Here is a 20,197-nt window from a genome sequence, read left to right as displayed (position 1 = left end):
GACAGATCTGCAGCCTACCACGTAGAAGGAAGACAGCTTGGGTCAGACTGGGCCACACCACATCAGCCAGTCCACAATCAAAAATGCTACAAAGGGCCTAAGCCAAAGCAGTCATTCCTTGATGCCAGCATGAGCAAACAAGAATGGATGAGCCTCTCAAGATGTGTGAGCAATGGCCCAAGCAAAGCAGGGGCTGTCAGAGAACTAAAGCTACTCACTAGCTAGGGTGACCACTGCAGGGACACTGGCAATGACTCCTTCAGGCACACGAGCGATGCACTGGTAGCGCCCCACGGTGTGGTTGTTGAGAGCTGTGATGATGAGCTTCCCTCGCTCCACATGGATGCCCAGCACCTCGTCTGATCCAGCCAGCTCCTTCCCGTTCAGTCTCCAGGTGAGGTTCACTTGGGGGGGGTCCACCACACAGCCCAGGCTGACTGGGCCTCCAAGTTTTTGGACAACAGAAGCAGGTTGCACTGTGACCTGCAGTGATTCACCTGCACGGAGGGGAAAAAATGGGAATAAGAAAGCTCTGTGAGACTCAGAAATAGAATGGACAGAGGAAAAAGCTGCAGTACTGTACATTCTGCATTCCCAATGGCCTCTCCTTGTGTTGCACCATCCCCTTGACTCCTCACACACCCACCCTAAGTTTTAGAGATGTACACCAGCCTCATTTCTTCCTGGCACCACCTGAGAGAATGTTCCACTCCAAATGCATCCTCCTCTGGAAGAGGGTTTAAAGCCAGACTCTTGGTCAAGGCTACTCAGGGAAGAGCAGACAGAGGAAAGCTCTTTGTCCCTGAGGCATGGCTATGCTAAACAGCATTGAGGCAAACCAGAATGGGTAAAAAAAGACACTCACTCAGTTTGGCAAAACAGCTGGCAGCCGCAAGCACGAGGCAAGGGATGGGGGACATGGGCCTCTTCCTTCCACGTGTCATTGCCATCCCATGCGGTGTGACCTGGGGTGCCCAGGGAAGGGTCCCATAAGCTGCCTCAGGGGATGCAGTGGATTTGTGGCAATGGATTCCTGTGGATGACAAGAGACATGATGGATGAAACCCTCAGGCTTCCCTCTGCTTTCCAGCCCTGGCTTCTCTACCAACATCCCTAACCACCAGATTCACCAAGCCAGTGGCCTGAGGAGACTAAAAATTGACATGCAAGCATTTCTCTTCTCCAGCCTCTCCCCCAGGCATGGTTGGGAGTCTCCCAAGACATCCCATCCTCAGTACACATGCACACACAGACACACACTCCCCCATTTCATACTTGGCATGGATGACAGTGATGCACTCCAGGCAATCTTCAGGGGCAAAACACAAACATTTCCAACAAAGTGTCACTGAAGATATCCACTGAGTGTTGCTGCCACTTCTTGGCTATGTCTGGGACATACTCTATTTTGAACACTAAAGTAAATGAGCAGTGTTAAGTCCATTCTACCTAAGAGACTCAACCTATGAAAATACTTCAGATTAACTGTTCTGCCTGAAACACAACACCTATTTTAAGTCAACACAAACTACCAGGTTCATACTTAAAAGCATCAACTAGCCCCAAAAAATAAGAAATGTAAGGCCACCTGTCACAACCCAGGTTGCTGTGAATAGCTGTACACTGCAGCAGCTGCTTTGGAGACTCATGAACAAACACTAAAGCAGACAAGTCAAGTCAGGGGGATTAAAGACCTCAGTAGCTGCCCCAAGAGACACCTCAGATGTCAGATTGAGTTCATCTTTAATCAAAGGCAACAGCCTGAAGTCAAGAGGAGATTTCTCTCTACTGGCATTGTAATGTAGTAGAGGGAAATTTGAGGATTTTGAGCTCTCTTCAGCTGCAGCACCAAGGCAACTTGCAAGCCTTAAGGCACTGCAGAATTGCTCCTGGGGGAAGTCTACAGGGAAGCTGCTCAAGACCAAACACAAAGCAGCCATGGCAGCCAGCCCAAACAGCAGTTATACTGCCTGCTCCCCCTGCAGCAACCAGCTCATTAGCCACAATCACCATCCTCAGCAGCACTTGACTGCAGGGTGGTATTTCCTATTTCAACCATGGTCATTGCTTGAGCCATCACCTGGCTTGAGCATGTGCTTTCCACACTCATCTCAGTCAAGAAGAGGGCCCAAGTGCCTTCAAGCATAGCTCCCAAAATTAAACCTCCTAACTCCTGAAGTTAGAATTGACACATACTCCGAAGACACTTGGTGAGTTGTTCAAGGCAAGGCTGATTACTGCTAGCAAGGAAACCACACCATTTGGGGAAATATCACCAAACTACTCTCAAATGACTTTGCTTGGCTTTTGGTGACAGCAAAGGTGCAGAAGTGCAGCACAGGGTAATGTCCATGGCCAGCCATGCTGAGGTCCACATCATAACAGCAAGAATCCAGCAGGCTGGCTTGCATGCCTGCTTGCATGCCTCTCTGCAGATTGGGCTGTCCCACTGACAGCCTCACAAGCTGTCCCTTTTCCCCCCAACATCCCAGAGCTCTGCCTGAAGGAGAAGTCATGGAAGACACATATAAAATACATATAAAGTTGAGAAGAGAAAAGCCCCCTCTGAGCTGGTGATTTCCAAAAGAAGAAACACCAAGTAAAGAGACATGCTGCTGGACTTTTGGAAAGGCCACAAAGAGCATCTTTTCGTGGCTCTTTGCAGGCCAGTGTGAATTTAGTGCATTGGCTGGCCCAGCAGGCTCTACACAAGTCAGCTCTTCACAGGAGTTACACAATCATGGATAGAGTGGCTGTGAGGCCATGACACGCCCTGCTGAGAGGCAGAGTAAATTAAGTCAATCAGTGTGGCTTCCAGGCATCCCGAAGCATGGACAGAGCTCAGAGACTGGGCATATCCTGAAGGCATTCAGAGAGAACAGCTAGGCCATATTCCAGCTACTGCAGGCCATGGCCCCGTTACATGTGGAAATCCCTGTGGGTAACCTCCAGTGCCAAAGAGAGAAGATAGCAACTTCCCTCCCACACACCTCATCCTTCTTGGTGTTCCTTCTCCTCGCCTGAGAAAAGTCTCAAGATTTCCCCCAATAACCAGCATACAGTGTTGTACAAGATACTTTAGCAATTGACTTTGAAACCATCTGAGTTGCTCAAGTTTATTTCTCCACAGAAGACAGCCACCAAAGCACCCTTCATTATGCCACAGCCACCACTGATGATGGCTGTAAAAGTGCTCTGGGTTCATCCATACCAGAACATGCAGTGTTGACACCACTGCTGATGCACAAGTTAAGGTCCCACTAATTACACTCATATGGAAAAGACTTTGAGGTAGTTCAGGCTTAAAAATACCTCACACTGTAAGTTTTACTGGAGATTGAAAGACTTTCACTGATGTAGGACTTACTGTCTGGTCCCTCAGCGTTGGAAGCCTACAGAGCAAAGCTGACTCATTCCCTCTATCTGGATGGGTTTGGCAGCAGGATGGAAAAATGTTGGATGGAAAAGAGTTGCTCCCTGGAGCCCAGGCTGAGGGAAGGGGTAGGCAAAGACTTTCCCAACCAGACCTCCCTGCACCTCTGTGTTGCACAGAGCCTCTGGCCAGGAGGGCAAAGCCAAAGGCGCAGAACTGTGCATGAGACCCCTCGTGAGCCAGGACCACCCAGGCACATCGATGTAAGGACTGAACTGGCTGCCCCCAGGTCTGTGAAAAGACGAGGAGCAATAGGTGGGGAGGAAAAAAAGGGGAGCTCAAAAAATTTGGCCACAGCACTGGGCAGATTGAACAGTATTGAGCAGAGAATGAGAAGGTGTGTTGCAACAAGTGTATGTATGTATGGTACCACCCAAAACCTCCAGGCAAGAGTATAAGCTCTAAATAGGGACATGTGGCCATTTCTTTCACAGCTGAGTGAAGTACAAAAAGTAAATAGCCAGCATAAAAATAATGAGGAAAATGAATGAAAACATCAATTCCAAAAGAACTATTAGGATCCAGGGCCAGATTTTGAAATTCTCAGCTTTTACAATTGAAGCCAGATTTTCAAAAGCATTCAATTCTTGACATGCTGAGCTCTCCTGAATAGGCAACCAACTTATTTTGATGCCTAAATGGGAGCTGACCTCTTTTGAAAATGCTGTCCTTAAGCAGCCTGCAATAGTGCAAAGCAAGGAACTTTATTAATCAGGCAGCTTTCGATCTGCCTTGTGTCCTGCCACCAGCATCAGGGTGGACTGCAGTGGGAGAGGAGGCAGAGGTGAGTGAAGGAGACCCCAGGCACTCCAGCTGACTTCCCAGAGGTGGTGGGAAGGCTTCCCAGGTGCTTCCCAGGGGCTGCAGGTCTGTTGCATGACAGGGTCCTGCTCTGCTGCATCCTCTCCCAAAGGCAGGTACCTTGGGAGGTGCCCCTGGCTGCTGGCACTTTCTGCAGCCACCAATAACACCACCCTTGACAGCTCCTGATTAATTGCTATCTAGGAAAAGAAAGAGTTAAAGTAATTCAAAGAACTTCAAGAGAGAGGGGAAAAAATTATTTGTTTATTTATTTAAAATTCTTTCCTGCCAGGTTAAAATAACAATTTCCTGTCGGTGGAGCTCTAAGTCCCTTTTGGACAGCCCAGTAAATCAAAAGAGGGGCCATTAAGAGAACCAAATTAACGAGAGCTTAATCAGTTAAGGAGGGGTGGTGGGGGTGTAAAATCTGTCGGCTCGGCTTCCCACCACACACCTAAGCCCAGCGAGGCCCCTGCCTGCAGCCCCAGCTGTGCCATGGCAATGGAGGGCACTGCAAAGGCAGCGGAGCGAGAAAGGAAAACCAGAGGTGAAGATATAAAAGGGAAGAAAGGCCCGCACTTGCACGGGGGGGGAGTTGGGGGGGGGGAGGGGGTGACAAATCTCGAAAGGAAAAAGGGATTTGAATTAAGCACAGGCCTCAGAAGAGGTGTTTGCTGATTAGAAACTGAAGGTTTTACTGAGGAAATGCAGCTCACAGCCTGAAGCCCCCTCCTGATTAACAAGGGCCAGCCAACAGCCCTTGTTACTGCCACATTGCCTGCCATTTACAAGGCTCCCAGATGGGAAGCAAGCTGTGGCCCAGCTGCGGGCAGCATCCCACTCACACATCTCAGCCCCGCCGGCAGGCTGCGGGAATGGCCGGGAGCTGAGCAGGCACCGACGCACAGGGCAGCGCTCCGGGCTGTGTCAGGCAGATGGACCTCGGGAACTTCCTTCTGCAAGGGATCAACAGTGGAAAGGGGTAAGGACTGCTCTGCACCGAGAAAGGCTGCAGCAACTGCAGTCTAGCTACCAGCTGGGGACACCCTGGGTGACTCTGGAGAATTCACTGCAGCTGCTCTCTGTTTCCAGCAGGTCAAGTAGGGACAGTGATACTCCCAGCTCTCTGTTTCATACATTGAGACCTCAGCTTTTCAGAAAAAGCAATGTCTTATACAGTATTATGAGCCAATTGTACTTGTAATCATTACTTTTTAATACAAGACAGTATTGTTTTCTCCCGCCTAAAGCAAAAACCACTGAAAAAGAAAATGTGAAAAAGAGTGACAGCACCCCTTTGTTTTACAAATCGAGGAATCTGAGGGCTAGAAGAGGAAGCCAACCTGGCCCAAGGTTATCCAGTAAAGCAGTGGCAGGCAGGGCTGGAAATCAAAAGCTCTCTGACTGGAACCTCCATCTCATCAAGCAAGCTGTTCTTGGATCCTAAATCTTTTCCATCCCCTCTGAAAAATCCCACTGTACAACTGTATAATCCTCTAGATGCAAAAATACTGTCCAGGTGACATCTTTTGGCAGATCACCTGCAAAGTCCCTGCATGATTCCTGGGCATGGACAGCAATCTAGACAGCCCTGACTGCTCCTCCCTAACCCATCAAACAGTAACATCCCACAGGGCAAAATTATCCTCTGCCAAACCCCCATCCCCTATGCTCATTTTCTCTGAAAGGGTTTGGGAAAAGGACAGGTTGGTGCAGGACAGAAGCCCCCCCTCCCACAGAACATCATGGGCAGCTGATGGGGATGGGTGTGCAGGTGCCACAGGGAGTGACAGGATCCCAAATGGGAAAAGCCTGGTATCAGAAGTGGGCAGAAGGCAGAAACCAATATTATACCACTATATTTGAAGTCAAGGAGGTAGCACAGTCTTTGTAGAAATAGGGATGAAAGCTTGCCTGTTTTCCCCTCTGTAGCACTGAGAGCCGCTGATTTCAGACTGCATTATCTCTTATAACATAGCCCTTGACTAACTGTATGAGGGGGTCCCCTCCTCCCTTTTTTAAAGTCATTAAACAAAAAAGGCTCTCTTGGTGGCTGCTTGTGAGCTCAGAGAGTCCATCAAAAAGCCACAACAGAGAAAGCCTGGGATAAATTCATGCTCGTAGTCAGAAGGAAAATATCCAGAATAAAACCTGGCACAGCACAACCACCACAGATCAGTGAGTTTTCCTACAAACTGCAACTGGGTGACCCTAAAAGAACCACAGTTTTAATTCAAGCAAGTCCTGAGCAATAGACACCTCTTTAAAAAATAAACCAAACTTGCAGGGAAAACATCTCTTTTTCTTGAACAGAACTGCTCATGCAAACCAAACCATCAACAAACGAAACATCTTTGTAACTTTTTGTCTTCCTCAAGATGAAGCTACTTCCCTGAGCAGTTCCTTTCCACAACAGCCTGCAGCATCACCAGGGAGAGGAGTGGGCATGCTGGCTTTGAATTAGCAACAGGATGCAAAGCCTTCTCATAGACTGTCTGACTTTCGCTCATATCCCTGAGGACCCAATGCCTGCAGTTTCTGGCACCTCTCCATCCAACAGCTCCTCTGAACTGAGCGCCACTTTCCAGCTGGCATTGATCAGGCTGACTTTGCTGAGACTCACAAAGACCTTCACGTTGGCATTTCGTCAGCCAGCGAGTGTTGAGGCTGCTTGAAGAACGAAATGCCACCCTCATACCTGCCACGGGCTCCACAGTGTCCCCAATGGCAGTGGCACCGCAGCGAGCGTGGCTTAGCTTGGGCGCTGCCTGTGGCATGGTGGTCCCAGGGTGGTTGGACCTGCCAGCTGGGGCAGCTCTAGTGCAGGCAGGCCACAGATGCAAGGATGGCCTTGCCCCACAGGATACACGTGCTTTTATTCACAGTTACCAGGAGAGGAGCCCTGTGCTAAAACAGAGTATACACACTGGCTTTTGCTGCCCCTTGGTGTGCCCTGAAAGCAGCTCCAGTCCCTGGAAAGGCAAGGCTAAAGTGTAAGAAAAAAAGAAAACCCACCTACTTTCTTCAATATCATGCTCCCCTCATGCCCTAGACACTTAATTTCCCTCCTTCCCCCCCCTCGGCTTCCCCCCCATTCTGAGTAAATTCAATTTGACAACCCTGCTAATTGGATAAACGCTGCTCCCTACACTCCTTTAAGGCTGCCCGCTTTTCTCTCCTAGTTTTTGGAGGGCAATTGTGGCTGTTCTTTAACATGAATTCCATCTGCTTTATTTCTCCTCTGCCCATTCAAGACCCCTCCTGAATATGTATGAGGGGCTGCCCCCCCCACCTCCTTTCTCCTCCATCCCCCCTCCCTCCCTCATCACCCCCCCACCCGTCTCCCTGCCCTCTCCCATTGCCCGGGACAATAACCCCCCAAATGCCCCCTTCTCCCACCCGGGCCCTTTTTGCTTTAGATAAACACAGGCAGTGTCAAGTGTGAGGAGGGGGGGGAAAGGATGGGGTTCAACTGCCAGTCAAGCCTCGGGCCCTCAATGAAGCCCGGAGGCCTACCCTAATCTGCTGCATGCTTGCCATATGGGAGCTGTGTTGCCCTGGGAAACACTAACAGGCAGAACGGAGCTTAATAGAGTCCATATTCATTGTAATGCAGTGAAATGGCTCGAGGGACTATTGCCCCTTGGGTCTGTTTTCATTCTTCTGTTCCCCCTCTTTCTTTTCTCTCTCTCTTTTTTTTTTTTTTTTAATAAAATTTTTTCCTCCCCTCCTTCTCCCCCTCCCCCTTTTTTTTTTTTTTTTTTTTTTCTGTTTTGGTGGGGTTTTTTTCCCTCCTTCTTTCTTCCTTTGAAAAGGACGAAGTCCCTGGAGAGCTCTAATCTGGAGAGGCTGGGGGCTCCCCGAAGGGCTGGCCAGCCGATGGAGCAGGAGCGGGAAGGGGGAAGGGAGAGGGTGGAGGTGCTTGGGGAGGCGAAGGAGAGGTGGAGGGCAAGAGGAAAGTAGGAACTAATAAGCATGCGGCCGGCCAGCTGTCAAGATGCTGACAATACTGCTGCGGGTGCAAAGAGCCCGACAGCCAGCGCTGGCACGGAGCTGGCGCAGGGTCCTCCCGGGAAGCGCCTGCCTCCCCTCAGAGCCGCCCAAACGGCAAAGAGGAAAAAAAAAAAAAAAAAAAAAAAAAAAAAAAAAAAAAAAGGCACAGATGGAGCATGCTGCACAATCTCTTCAGAAACAAAGTGCACCTAGGAAACAGATGTTGTTGCTGCAACAAGCCTGGAACTACTGGCTGCTCTCTGGCTCCTTCTCCCAAGTGTGTGCCGGGAGAAAGGGGCCCTGGAGCAGCTTCCAGCACTGCCCCCGTGGATGGGACAGGCTGCCTCTCCAATCAAAACCTTTCCGTCCAGAATCACTCCCGAACTGGGAGAGCTGCCACAGCTTTTCCTCTGCACTCTTCATCCTTCTCATTCTTGATCCACCTGTAGACTCTCCTGCCTCGCAGCCAAGATCCCAGTTTAGGGAGCTGAGGAATCCTGAAAGGGGTGTGCATCTGCAGCACTTGTGGAAGGGTGCAGGCCCTGCATTCAGGGGCTTGATCTTCAAATGTCAGAGAACAGCAGAATTGCTGCTATCAAGTTCATGTGAAATCAAGGTCCCACAGAGGTGCAGCTCAACCTCCTCTCTTGCCAAGGCTGGTGTCAGGAAGAAAGGGTCAGGATCCCATTGAAAACCACATCAATGTAGTCACACGTGTGATGAGGTATTTGCTCTGGAGTGTTTTCAGTTTTCTTCACACTTGGATAAACTCAGTTGATGTGCAGCAATGAAGTCTTGCTTTTTTGAGGCTTTGCTATGGGACAACACTGAATCTTCATTATAAGAAATATTTCAGAGGAGGCAGCAGGAAAGGGGTCACCCACTGATACCAGTATGATGTGAAAACACACCTTCAGTCACAGTATACTCTCACTGTATTACTCTCACAGTAATACAGTGAGAGTATTACTTGCCTGTAGCATTCTCACTTGACATATGAAAGCAACACTTGCTTTATCATTCCCATCACAACTAAGGCTGGAGAGCAGTGTCAATGCAGTCAGATGCTGTACTAAACACCACAGAAGAACAATCCCACGTCCTCTAGACTTCACGCCATTGGGTGGAAGAGTTAGTTATTTTAGGATACTTGATACAAGCTCTAAAAATATTTACCCGTCCCTACGTTTTTGCTCTTTAGACAAAGAAGAAAAGCATGTAACAGAGAGCTAAGTGAGAGTGTACATCTGGGCAAGAAAAGCCCAGGGAATGGCTCTGCTGGCAACTGATGCAGTGGGACCCATAGGATGGGTGGCAAGTGCCAGCTGATGCAGCTGGCTCTGGTCTGGGTTCCACCACGCTGAATCCTACATCGACATGAGCCAGGCCTCAGGTTGCTCCCTCGCTGTCAGCAGCTGCAGTGGAGGAGAGTGCAGGGAGCGATGGGCAGCTCCCACCGGGAGCTGTCATCACACAGGCACAGATGTGCCTGTGGGTAGTTTACATTACTCAGGGCACTGCTTTTGTTTTTCCCTTCTCATCCTTTGCAAACAAAAAAACCCCAAACATTGAAATCTGATGTTGAGAGTCTAATTGCCTCTTGGGTTACGGAGAGGTCAGAGAGAAGGCAGGCCTAGCAGACACCAAGGGAAGTGATGCTGGACAAAAGCCCTCAGAGATACTAAAGGGAAGTGTGGAATAAAGGTGACAGAAAAAAAAAAGCAGGAAAATTAAATTTAAATGAGAGGGTCAAGACAGAAGAAATAGAGGAGTTGGGATTTTGGCAGATTTCTTTATGTTGCATTTGTCCCCACTGCTTCAGGGCAAGGACAGGGCAATGCCATAGTTCACGTGCCACATGTGTATCCAGGCTCAAGTCTTTGTCCCGTTTTTCTCTGAGCAGGGGCTGTCACCTCACACCATCACCTCTCAAGCAATTCTCTCTCCCCAGCTGACACTTCTTCACTTAATTTAAATGTAACCTGCTTAGAATAGCAAGAAAACCACTCCTGCTCTCCACCAGCAACTCCTTGTTACTCTAAGACAAAAGCATAATTAAAAGATACACTTCTGTAGCATGCCCTGGTCCCAGTGAAATGGCATTTTTTCCATGGGGATACCAAACAGGATGCTCTTATCCAAAGCTGTTTTCACTCTGCATCACTTCCCTAGGAGCTCTTGGGGAACACACACAGCCAACTCTCACTCCCTGACTACAGGACATCAAGTTGTTGACCAGAACAACTATTTTGCCACTGATGTTGCAGCTAAAAACCCCAAATCCTAGGCTACCTAATATCACCCTACGGCCTCTCCGCAGCCAGAGCAGTGGTCAAGAATGAGAAGGAAGACCACAAATCATGGCAAAGGTGTGACATGGAGCTGCCCTGAAAAGACCCATCTCCATTTTATTGTTTCTGTCATGTGATGGGGTCAAGCTTGCAAACAGGACAGACAATAAATATCCCAGCATCCATTCATGCTGGTAACCACCAGCTGAAACACTCCTCTCTCCGAACCAAAGCACAGAGGAGTGGTGGACAAACCCCACCAGTCAGCATCTGCATGAAGCACAGCAGGACTGCTCAGGGAGAAAGCACATTTCAGCGTCTGTCAGCTCTGGCAACCTTCAAAATGAGACTCAGAAGTTCTTGTTCACAGAGTAGATCACAAGCCAGACACAGTAGCTACAGATGCTTTTTAAGAGCAGCCCATATAAGCCTACCTTTAAGTACCAAACTAAGAAAAAAAAAAAAAAAACAGATAATCTTTGTCTAGGAACAATAGAAAAATCTTGTCCATGTCCAATTAGAAACAGTAATAGAGTGAAACAAATACACTAATAAAAAACCCCCAAACCACAAACCAGAAAAGTCCACAGAAGCTGCCAGTGACACTGTTAAGCCTTCCTTGGGGGAAGCTGCTATGGGGAAATTTTCCTGTGGGCAGAGCAAAGACATGGGTAGCTTTCCTAGGCTCTTAACCTTCTTCCAGTGTGTACTGAAGAGCAAGGGTGCCTACAACTGCTGCAGTAAAAAACTGACCAAGCTTATCATAAACCTAAGCCAGTGGTACAGGAGAAATACCTGCTAAAACAACACATCCTCTGGATTATAACAGACTACTTGATTCTACTGCCACCAAAATCAGCCTGATCTTTGCCATGACTTCAACGGGAGCAGGCCCAGAAACTGCATTAACAAGCACAAGGCTAGTTTAACACAGTTGACATCAAAATCCAGAAGAATACACAAAAGAGACAGGACAAAGTACTTGCCAGTAACGTCAATACAGAGTTTAATCCCCAGATGGCTGGCTTTAGAGACATCCCCATCACCACCATAAAGAGAAACTGCCTTCTAGTTTGCACTCCTTTCAGCAACGACTTGTTGCTGGAATGCAAAAGAGTACAAGCCCGTTTTTCTTGTCCTTTGAAGACGGTATTTAAAAATTGGGGATTTTATTCCTTTCAAAAATTTGAGAATAAATGGGAGTTTTTACTCTGCATAGCTGTCACTAAATTGCTTTTCACTAACAATAGTAATTTTCATTATGGGAGCAGGTCAAAAGTCTCTAGAACTCTGCTGGGACAAATTTCCCCTGGAAGACATGTCACTACTCCAAAAAACACAAGAGGAAGCTCAAGGCTAGGAAAACAAAGGGACAGAAATTACTGTCCATAGAAAATGCTCTGGCTTGTGCCAAATGCCTAAGGTGGGGTGTGGGGACTAGTGCCGAGTGCCAGAACCCAGATGGGCTGAGCCAGAGCCCTACTGTGTGCCATGACCAGCAGCTGCCACGCTGCTCCAAAACCCCATGGGGCCCGAGGTGAAAAATCATGGGGAACACTCTCACAGAGTGATCTCAGGATGACAGATTTCCCCTCTTCCCAGAGATGAAGAGGAGAGGGTTGCCATTGTTTAGGCTTTTTAAAAGGTTGTGTTTGCATGTGATTTGCCCCATTTATCATCATAACAATAAACACGCCTTTCCAAAACCGATGGCCCCGTTGAGGACAGTGAGCCAAACATGGTAGGAGATGAAGCAAGCCCTCAAGTCGCCTTGCACAGACAGATGGGCAGGGGTAGCATAAGGTTTCTCTCTGTCGACAAGGGGATGCTTTGTAATGAAAGGATGGCAACATGCTGCTACCTCAGAGCCTGGGAAGGGCGACTCACCTGCCTGTGCCCCAGCCAGCTCCTAGGACGCGCTGGCAAGTGGCACAGCCAGGCTGGTCGAGCAGCAGCAGCAGTGCCCAGCAGAGCGAGGGCTGGGCACAGCACAGACCTGCTGCAGGCTCCTCGCCCGTCACTCCCGCCGTTCACACTCCAACCCATGCCAGAAGCACGAGCTCAGAGCCCTCCCAGGCCTTTCGCACAACAGGCATCAGCACCAACTCCAGCTGTAAAGTTTGCTTTGCTTGACACGCAGTTTACTTTCTCCATTCCCCCACATCCCACCCCTGCCACTTACCCCTCACTCCAAAAAGGCTCTCTCAAACAGGCTTAAGCTTTAAACAAATAAGGGCTTGGCAAGCAGCAGCCTGCTCCCGTTCTCCTCGCCACCAGCCCTGATCTCCCACCCCCCCCCCCCCCCGCTGCCTCCACCTCTGAGCAAGCGGAGCTGGCGAGCGCCGTGCAGGCACAGAAAACAAACACGTGGAGCAGAGCCAGCTGTGAAGTTGGATTTGGCATACGCTGCTTGCAGAATGAATAAAAGCACATGCGAGAAGAGGGAACGGGAGAAGGGGGACAGACTGGGGAGCCAGGGGTGCCCTGGGCTCAAGGGGAGAGCATGACTCCCTTACAAAGCCCTGGCACATGCCGGCTGCAGGGTCTCGCGCCCTGGGTGGAAGCGGAGGGATGGACAGTCCTACAGCCATATTTGCTGAGCTATTTGGCATCACAATTTCCCACCCCTTTCCTAGCAAGCTGGACTCTTTTTGCATGTGCTTGCCTTCTGTCATGGGCAAAAATTAGTGTGTTCTGATGCAACACGTGAAAAAGAAATGCACTTTTATCCCCCCAGGGCATGCAATTCTCCCCCTTTCTTTCTTTCTTAGGGTTTCTATTTCCCATGTACATTATGCTCCAGGGCCCCACAGCACAGGAAACCCTGACCCATTGCCCCATCACCTCGGCTGAGATTACATATGTTGAAGGTCCACATTTACATTAATCCCCCTCCCAACTGTCCCTTTCTGGAAGGGTTTCAGACAAAATAGCCCTCCTCTTAAACCCAAGCTCCCAAGAGATGTTAACTTGGGTATTTATTATTCTGCCTTCATCCGTCTGGTCTAGCCATGGGAATGGCACTGGAAGGCTTTAGGAAAAGATCACCTATGGCCTTACATCAACACTGGATCCATGCAGGTTTTCCTCCCTCTTCCAGTCACCTCCAAGCAAAATGAAAATGAAATGTATGCACTCTGCCTGGTTTAGGGCAGAATCCAGCAAATTGACGTGGTTTGCTTGTGGTTTCCACCCAAAACCATAAACCAGCCCAGGTTTGCTTGGAAGGTCCTCAGCTGTGTTTGGAGGCTGTAAGAAAAGCAGCAGTGTCCTACCTGGTCTTGGACCCTGTCCAAAACAGGCCAGCAGCTGGATGGATTAACAGCCTGGCCTGACCACCCAGACACCTGCAGACGTGTTTTCACAAGTCTCATTACCACCCCTGAAACACAGTAAGGACTTCACCCTCGCCGGGCCAGCCATGAACACTTGTCCTTCAGCATTGCTCCAAACCACCAAACTGATGACAAGAGACAGTATTTGGATAGTTTTCTTCCTGAGAACTACATTATGATCACAGGCAAGGAAGGTAACTACCTTGGAGAAATATTGCAATTGCTTTTTTGTTTTTGGGTGGAATTTACTGAGACTGCAAATAAAGCATTGCTCAAAACCAACCATCCCACTCCAATCTCTTTCCCTTTTGGAGGCAAATTAACAAGACAGAGAGGGATAGAAACTCATAGTCTTGGAGGTTATGACACATTTTTGGAATCTCCTCCTCTATTGGACAAAATATACCCCTACCCTGTGTCTCAGCTTTCCAATCTGCAAAAACAGGAACAGCAAACTCCAGCTGGTACAAGCAGTAACGAGATGAACATGAGTCAGACAATTTCAGATTCTCATATGAAAGGTGCTAGAGAGGTATGCAGTGTTATTATCTGAACTGCTTCCCAGCAGCCCCAGGATTTTTGGATTAGTAAAATACAGATGTCAGCATCTTGGGGATACTGCCTGGGTAACTGAACCAAACAGGGAGGGGCATGCTGATTGCAACAAGGGGAAAATATGATTTTGCACCGCACACAAAATATTGTGGTTAAGGGAGACAGAGAGATACCATTGACAACAGAGAACAGAATAATTCATTGGGGTTTGTCAGACTAAACTTTCTGTAATCAGAGACTTCAGGGAAAGTGTTTGTCAAGCAAACATTCAAACATCCAGCTGCCAAGAACTAAGTAAACAGAGAAGTAGCAGAGCCAATGTGGCACCATTTGCAAATAACCAATGATCAGCAGTCACAGGGCAACTGAGCCCATCAGCAGGCACTAGTAAAGCCAAGGGGATGAACTACTGCAGGAAGACCCACCACCAGGATGGACAAACAATGAGCAATTCACACCTTCAAAATGTTTTCATCTAGAATAGGATTTGCAGAACTGGGCAGGTAGGAGTACAGCAGTCTTGTGTGGTTCAGTGGACACCTTCCTGCACCACAGACATGCAGCCACCTGGGCACATGAAATAAAGCCCAAGGCCAGGCTGAAAGTGGTCCTCCAAGATAGTGAGCAATACCCAGCAGCTCTGGTACCATGCATTTTAGTCCCACTTTACCTAAGAGCTTGCAGTGGTATTTACTGTGCTTATGAGGAGCCAGAGACCAGGGCCAAAGATCTGAGGGCAAACCAGCTGATCCTAGCTCTGAAGCCAAGGGTGTCTAGTGGCACTGAGCAAGTGAAGGGAAACACTGGCCTCTGCTTCACACCTAAGTGCCTATCCATCAGTCAAGGCCTCCCTCCCATGGTTCACAAGACTGCTGGAAAGGATACCTGGATGACTTAAGGGATCCAAGAAGATGGATGAAAAATATGCAAGTTTAGACAGGCTGTGCCGTAAGGTGTGCACATGCAATTTCCAACCAGGTCTGCTGACCTCCCTGGGAAAGCATTCAAGATTGAACTTGTCAAAAATAAAGCTGAAACCCATCACAGGCAATACCACACAAGCATCTTTTGTCTACATGCCCCTGTTCTTCTGCACCTCATCCCAACAATGGCACCAGAGTGGCATTATACTAATTTCCTATAGATCAGACCTCTCCTGGCTGTCTGAAAGACATGTAAGAGACGCAGGGCAGCTTTCAAGGCCAGCTCCAGATGCATTGCTTCTCTGTTAGTCACTAGCCATGGATGCACCCACAGCAGTGTTGGTAAATCATTCCTTGGCATGCTTGTGGCCAGCTGAATTCTGCACAATGCTGCAAAGAGGAAGTCTGTGGTTTCTGCAGCTCAAAATTACTGACACCTTGGTACCTAGACTGTGTTTATGTTCAGGAGGTTCACAGGGGGGTTAGGAAAGCTGTCATACTCCTAGCTAGAGAAGGACTAGAGAGATCAAAGGGCCCAGAGAGGCTGCTGGACCTAAAGAAATAGAACCTTGCAGGTTTAGTTGTGGTGAATAGTGACTGTCTGACTTGACACAAAGAGATTTGATGCATTTTATGCATACAGCATTGGTTCAGTCCAACTCTGAGGGAAGAGGATGGCCTTCCACAGGAGAACCCCATCCAGATTTAAGAGGCTGAACCTCCATACTAAGAAACGGTCCAGTACCACAGACAAAAACCTTAGAGGTACTTTTCATCAGGAGATAAATGACCTCCTCTAGCGTCCTGACATAAGTGCTCCAAGTATTTATAACCTGGAAGAGATATTAATGAAGAGGCAGAGTTGCTTTAACTTTCCCTTCTCTGCTCCCCTCCTGTATCCTCACCCTCAATTTCCTACTGTGCAACAGCCCTTGGGCTCTTAAATCAGCAGCCTACACACATGATACAATGTTTAAGGCCCAAGGAACTATAAATATGGCAGTAAATTAATGCATATAGAGGTTTTCTGCCTCCCATACCCTCCATACTTGCAATTTTCTCACATGGGAGGCTGGCTCAAAGCAAACAGGAAGAACCAGTGCTATGACCAGCCAGTGGTCCCCAGCACAGCCATAAGCTACCTGGGGCTTGCTGCTGCTGCGGTCCCAGCAGTGCAGGGCTCCTTTGGTCACAGGACATGGTGTTTCCCAAGCATCACAAGGCAAAACTATTCCCTGCCATGCAATGGGAACACCTGAAGCAGAGTTAAGTACCATCCCAAATCTGATGGTGCTTCTGGCAGGGCAGGAGATAGCACAGCAGTACTAACCCCTATAAGGAACATGCTGATCTTGTTTTTCCAACCACAGTCACACTGGTGTTGGACCCTCACTCATAACAAGTGCAGACTGCTCATCCACTCCTTAGGGTTTCCAACAGGAAAACAAGCACCTCAGACCACTGACAGAGTTTAGTCACAACAGCAGACTTTGGCTTGAGACCATTCACATCACCTGTGCCACATAACATGACACTATACCACTTTTGGTCCAGGCCTTTGCTGTCTCCTGGATGGCAGAAGTGGGTGAACAAAGGGTTAAACCTGGTATAGCCTCAAAAATCACTCGTTGCTTTCTGAAGCAAGAACATCTTTGGCTGGTCCCCATCTGGGAAATGACATCCTGCCCCCCTCTTGCGTCCCCCTGAATGCAGAACAAAGCACTGCACTGCCCAACATGCTTCTCCACTGTTTTCATCTCAGTCCAAATGCTTCTTGCGTTTCAACTTCTGCCAAAAAGAAATGCATAAAAAAATAAAAAAAAGGCATGTGTGGGGCAGGGGGAGAGGAAACAGAGAGAGTAGAGGGAAGTCATTAAAACCAAATCTTGATTAGCTACCAGTGGTGGAAAAAGGAAACAGGGGAGAGGAGATTTTTCTGTTGTGATATGCATCTTGAAGCTGAAACCAGTAGGCACAGAGGAGCCAAGACTTCTCCACACAGTCCTCCACCTGGGACCAAAATTAACATGCTTTGCTTTTCCAGTCTATTATGGTGCCACACCATTATCATCATCATCAGAGGAGGAGGCATCTGCTTCCTCAGAACAATTTCTACCAATCACCACACATGTTTTACCTCTCTCACAGCTGTAGCTCTCACAGAGTTCCTGCACCCAGCACTGTGCCCTGCTAGCACAAGACTGGAGAATACAGCACAGCTGGCCTTCCCTTTCCACCTTGATATCAAACACAAAGGTTTGGCCATTGCAAAACCATAAGGAATCCTAAAGGAAATGAGCCTGGAGAAAATGGCTTGTGCATGCTTTGTGGATAGGCTGGATGGGCCAAATGGAGAGTCCCAGACTGGCTCTGTCTCCCAAAAAGACAGACAGAAAAAACAATTTTAAAAAGCCATTGGCTAAAGCATTTAAAAGCAAAATAAAAAACCCAGTCTGGTTTGTAGTCTATAACAGCTGAACCCAGGGACATGCAAAGCATGTTTTTTGTTCCTTCAGTACAAAAGCCCTTGGTTTCCCTTCCTCCTCATTCCAGCATTTCCCCATCGGGGGTGTCAGAGACAGTTCAAGGCCTCCCAGTACTTCAGACAAAACTGGGCCTTGCTGCCCTGAGAACAAGTGGCTGTGACCTAAGAGAACTGGGGAGATTTGGGGAGCTGAAGAGCTGCAAAGGCTAAACCTGCTGCCCCCGGAGGATGGCCAAATGGTCACCATCCCCATGACCTGCCACAGGCCAGTGCTTCCCTCCAGGGTTTGGCTTCCCAAGGTGTGACTTTGGCTCGAAGGCTGCATGGCTAGGCCACTTGGATTGCCCAGGGCTTGCCTGTGCTACAGCTGGTGCTCTGCAGCATGTCTTTGACATGTCTTTGAGAGGGAGAGATTAACTCCTTTTTTAAGTATCTCATTACTGCTATATTTTTAAACACAGCTGGTTGAAAATTTTTCAGCAGAGCCATAAATAAATAAATACTTTGAGGAAATTTCCTGCGATCTGAAAACTTTACTAACTGGTCTAGCCTTTATCAGATTATGTTCTCTCTCCAGTATGCGTAAACTCCACTTGCTTCTGCTTTCTCTCCTGTAAGGACCAAATCCATTGAAACATCAATGGAAATATCAAGATTTCACTGCCTGTACTGTTTGATATTCTAGCAATCACCCTCCCGATCAGCACAGCAGTCACATATTCATTGTTGTCCCACCTGGTGATTTTTATTTTTCCTTGCAATCAGAGGTGTCACCTGCCAAGGCACAGAGATCCAGACATTAAACCCTAACCCTGTCTGCAAAACACTTAATTTCCTGCTCTTCAGGAGAGAGATGACAGAACACAATCAGCTGGGAATATGGTATCTCTGATAGGTTTTCCTCCTTCATAGACCATCCTGCTACAATGCTTCCATCATAGCTAGCTTGTTTTAGAAAGCAGTTTCTACAGCTGAGCACAACAGTCAAAATCACCACATGTCATTAAACCCTAGGTAAAATAAATAAGAAAGACAACACCACCCACTACCTCCTATTAGCAGACTGTTAAGGAAAGCAAACAATCACCCACTTCTGAAGAAGCCCAAGACAGGAGGAGCATTTCTCTTCCAATCGGTCCCTTGCCTGACTGTGGCAGACAAAGCCTGTTTAGTAGTGTCTGTGCAAGAAGCTGCTATTACATAAATAGCAAATAAAGTTCAGCTGTGAAAAGGTGCCCCAAGCATGAGGCTCTGCACATGGAGCAATGGAAATGCTTGCTCCAGAAAGGCTGCCTTTCTACAGTGCTTCTCATTTTAACAGGATAGTTCCTATTTAAACTCTCTTCAACCCTGAAAGAGATGGCTTGGAGCTCCCAGCCTCCTTACCCAGATGCTAACCCACTCCTTGTAGCCCAAAAAAGGAAATAAATTCATGAACAAATCATTTCCAGTACTTCTTTTCTAGGCTATTGTTATGTGACTGCATTTGGAAGTAAGAGAGAAAAAAAACAAATACATGACTGTGGTCAGAGTCTGGCCTAGAATAAGGGAAGGAAAAGAAAAGAAACCTCAAACCCCAAATCCAATCCTTGTTTTATATGTTTAGTCATTTTTGGAGAAAACTGTAAGCAGTAAAAAGACCAGGAATAAACAGTGACACCAGCTCCTGGGCTTTGGGGGTGACAACAGGAGATTCTAATCTACTCTTCCATCTATTAATGTATTCTGCTCAGCCTAAGACATTTTTAGAACCTATATAATCTAACTGAAGAAGCCTGACTTGTCTTCTGTTGCAAAGGACTAAGAAGCTTTTGTGTTGTGTTTTGCTTTATCATTTTAGAATTTCTTTTCAATGCATAAATCACATTTGCTTGAGAGGTTTTAGCAAGCATTTCACAGAAAAGATCAGATGGCCTTTTCCAAAGACTCACCCAGCAGTGTTCTGGGAGGACACAGTAAACCCTTGACATTTGCTTGTCTACCAGGAAATATAAATCTAGAACTCTCTGGATTTTCCAAAAATCCTTATATTACTGTCCAGTAAAGGAACATCAGGGGTATTAGATTCCTTTATTGTACAGAGACTGCTTTAAGAACTCAGATGCTTTGCAAAAGCCATCCTCTGCCTCAAGGACACTTAACTCTAATTGCTTACAGAGACTGTCAATGCTTTCTTTGAGAAGGGAAATCTGTGACTGTCCCATACCACTAAACAGCCCCAGAAAAACCTTCCACTGTTCGGTGCAAAGTCATCTGTAGATCAGCTCAGGCAGTACCTACCCTCCAAATTACATTAAATACTATCACTTCCTACAGACCACAAGTGCAGCATTATAAGTGGGAAGGAATAAGATCTTTCCCCTCCCTCTAGCAACTGTGAA

At 47.7% G+C, this 20,197-nt stretch overlaps 1 protein-coding gene across 2 annotated transcripts in view; it reads right to left on the bottom strand.

The window, feature by feature from the left end:
* The window catches only part of BOC (BOC cell adhesion associated, oncogene regulated), a 54,318-nt gene that overhangs the window by 22,160 nt on the left and 11,961 nt on the right, over positions 1–20,197 (bottom strand). Inside the window, exons 2-3 of one of the 2 annotated variants that reach the window (XM_031505622.2) lie at positions 866–1,033; positions 219–497 (exon numbers count right to left, since the gene is read on the bottom strand). In XM_031505622.2, the coding sequence (XP_031361482.1) occupies positions 219–497; positions 866–950 (364 nt within the window). In that variant the 5' untranslated portion in view covers positions 951–1,033. Of the gene's footprint in view, positions 1–218; positions 498–865; positions 1,034–20,197 lie in introns of those variants that run through there. The other variant, XM_031505623.2, reaches the window with a different exon arrangement.

The sequence above is a fragment of the Lonchura striata genome, chromosome 2, assembly GCF_046129695.1.
Source record: "Lonchura striata isolate bLonStr1 chromosome 2, bLonStr1.mat, whole genome shotgun sequence".
NCBI classification, from domain to species: Eukaryota; Metazoa; Chordata; class Aves; order Passeriformes; family Estrildidae; genus Lonchura; species Lonchura striata.
This window is presented reverse-complemented; position numbering and strand designations above follow the sequence as displayed.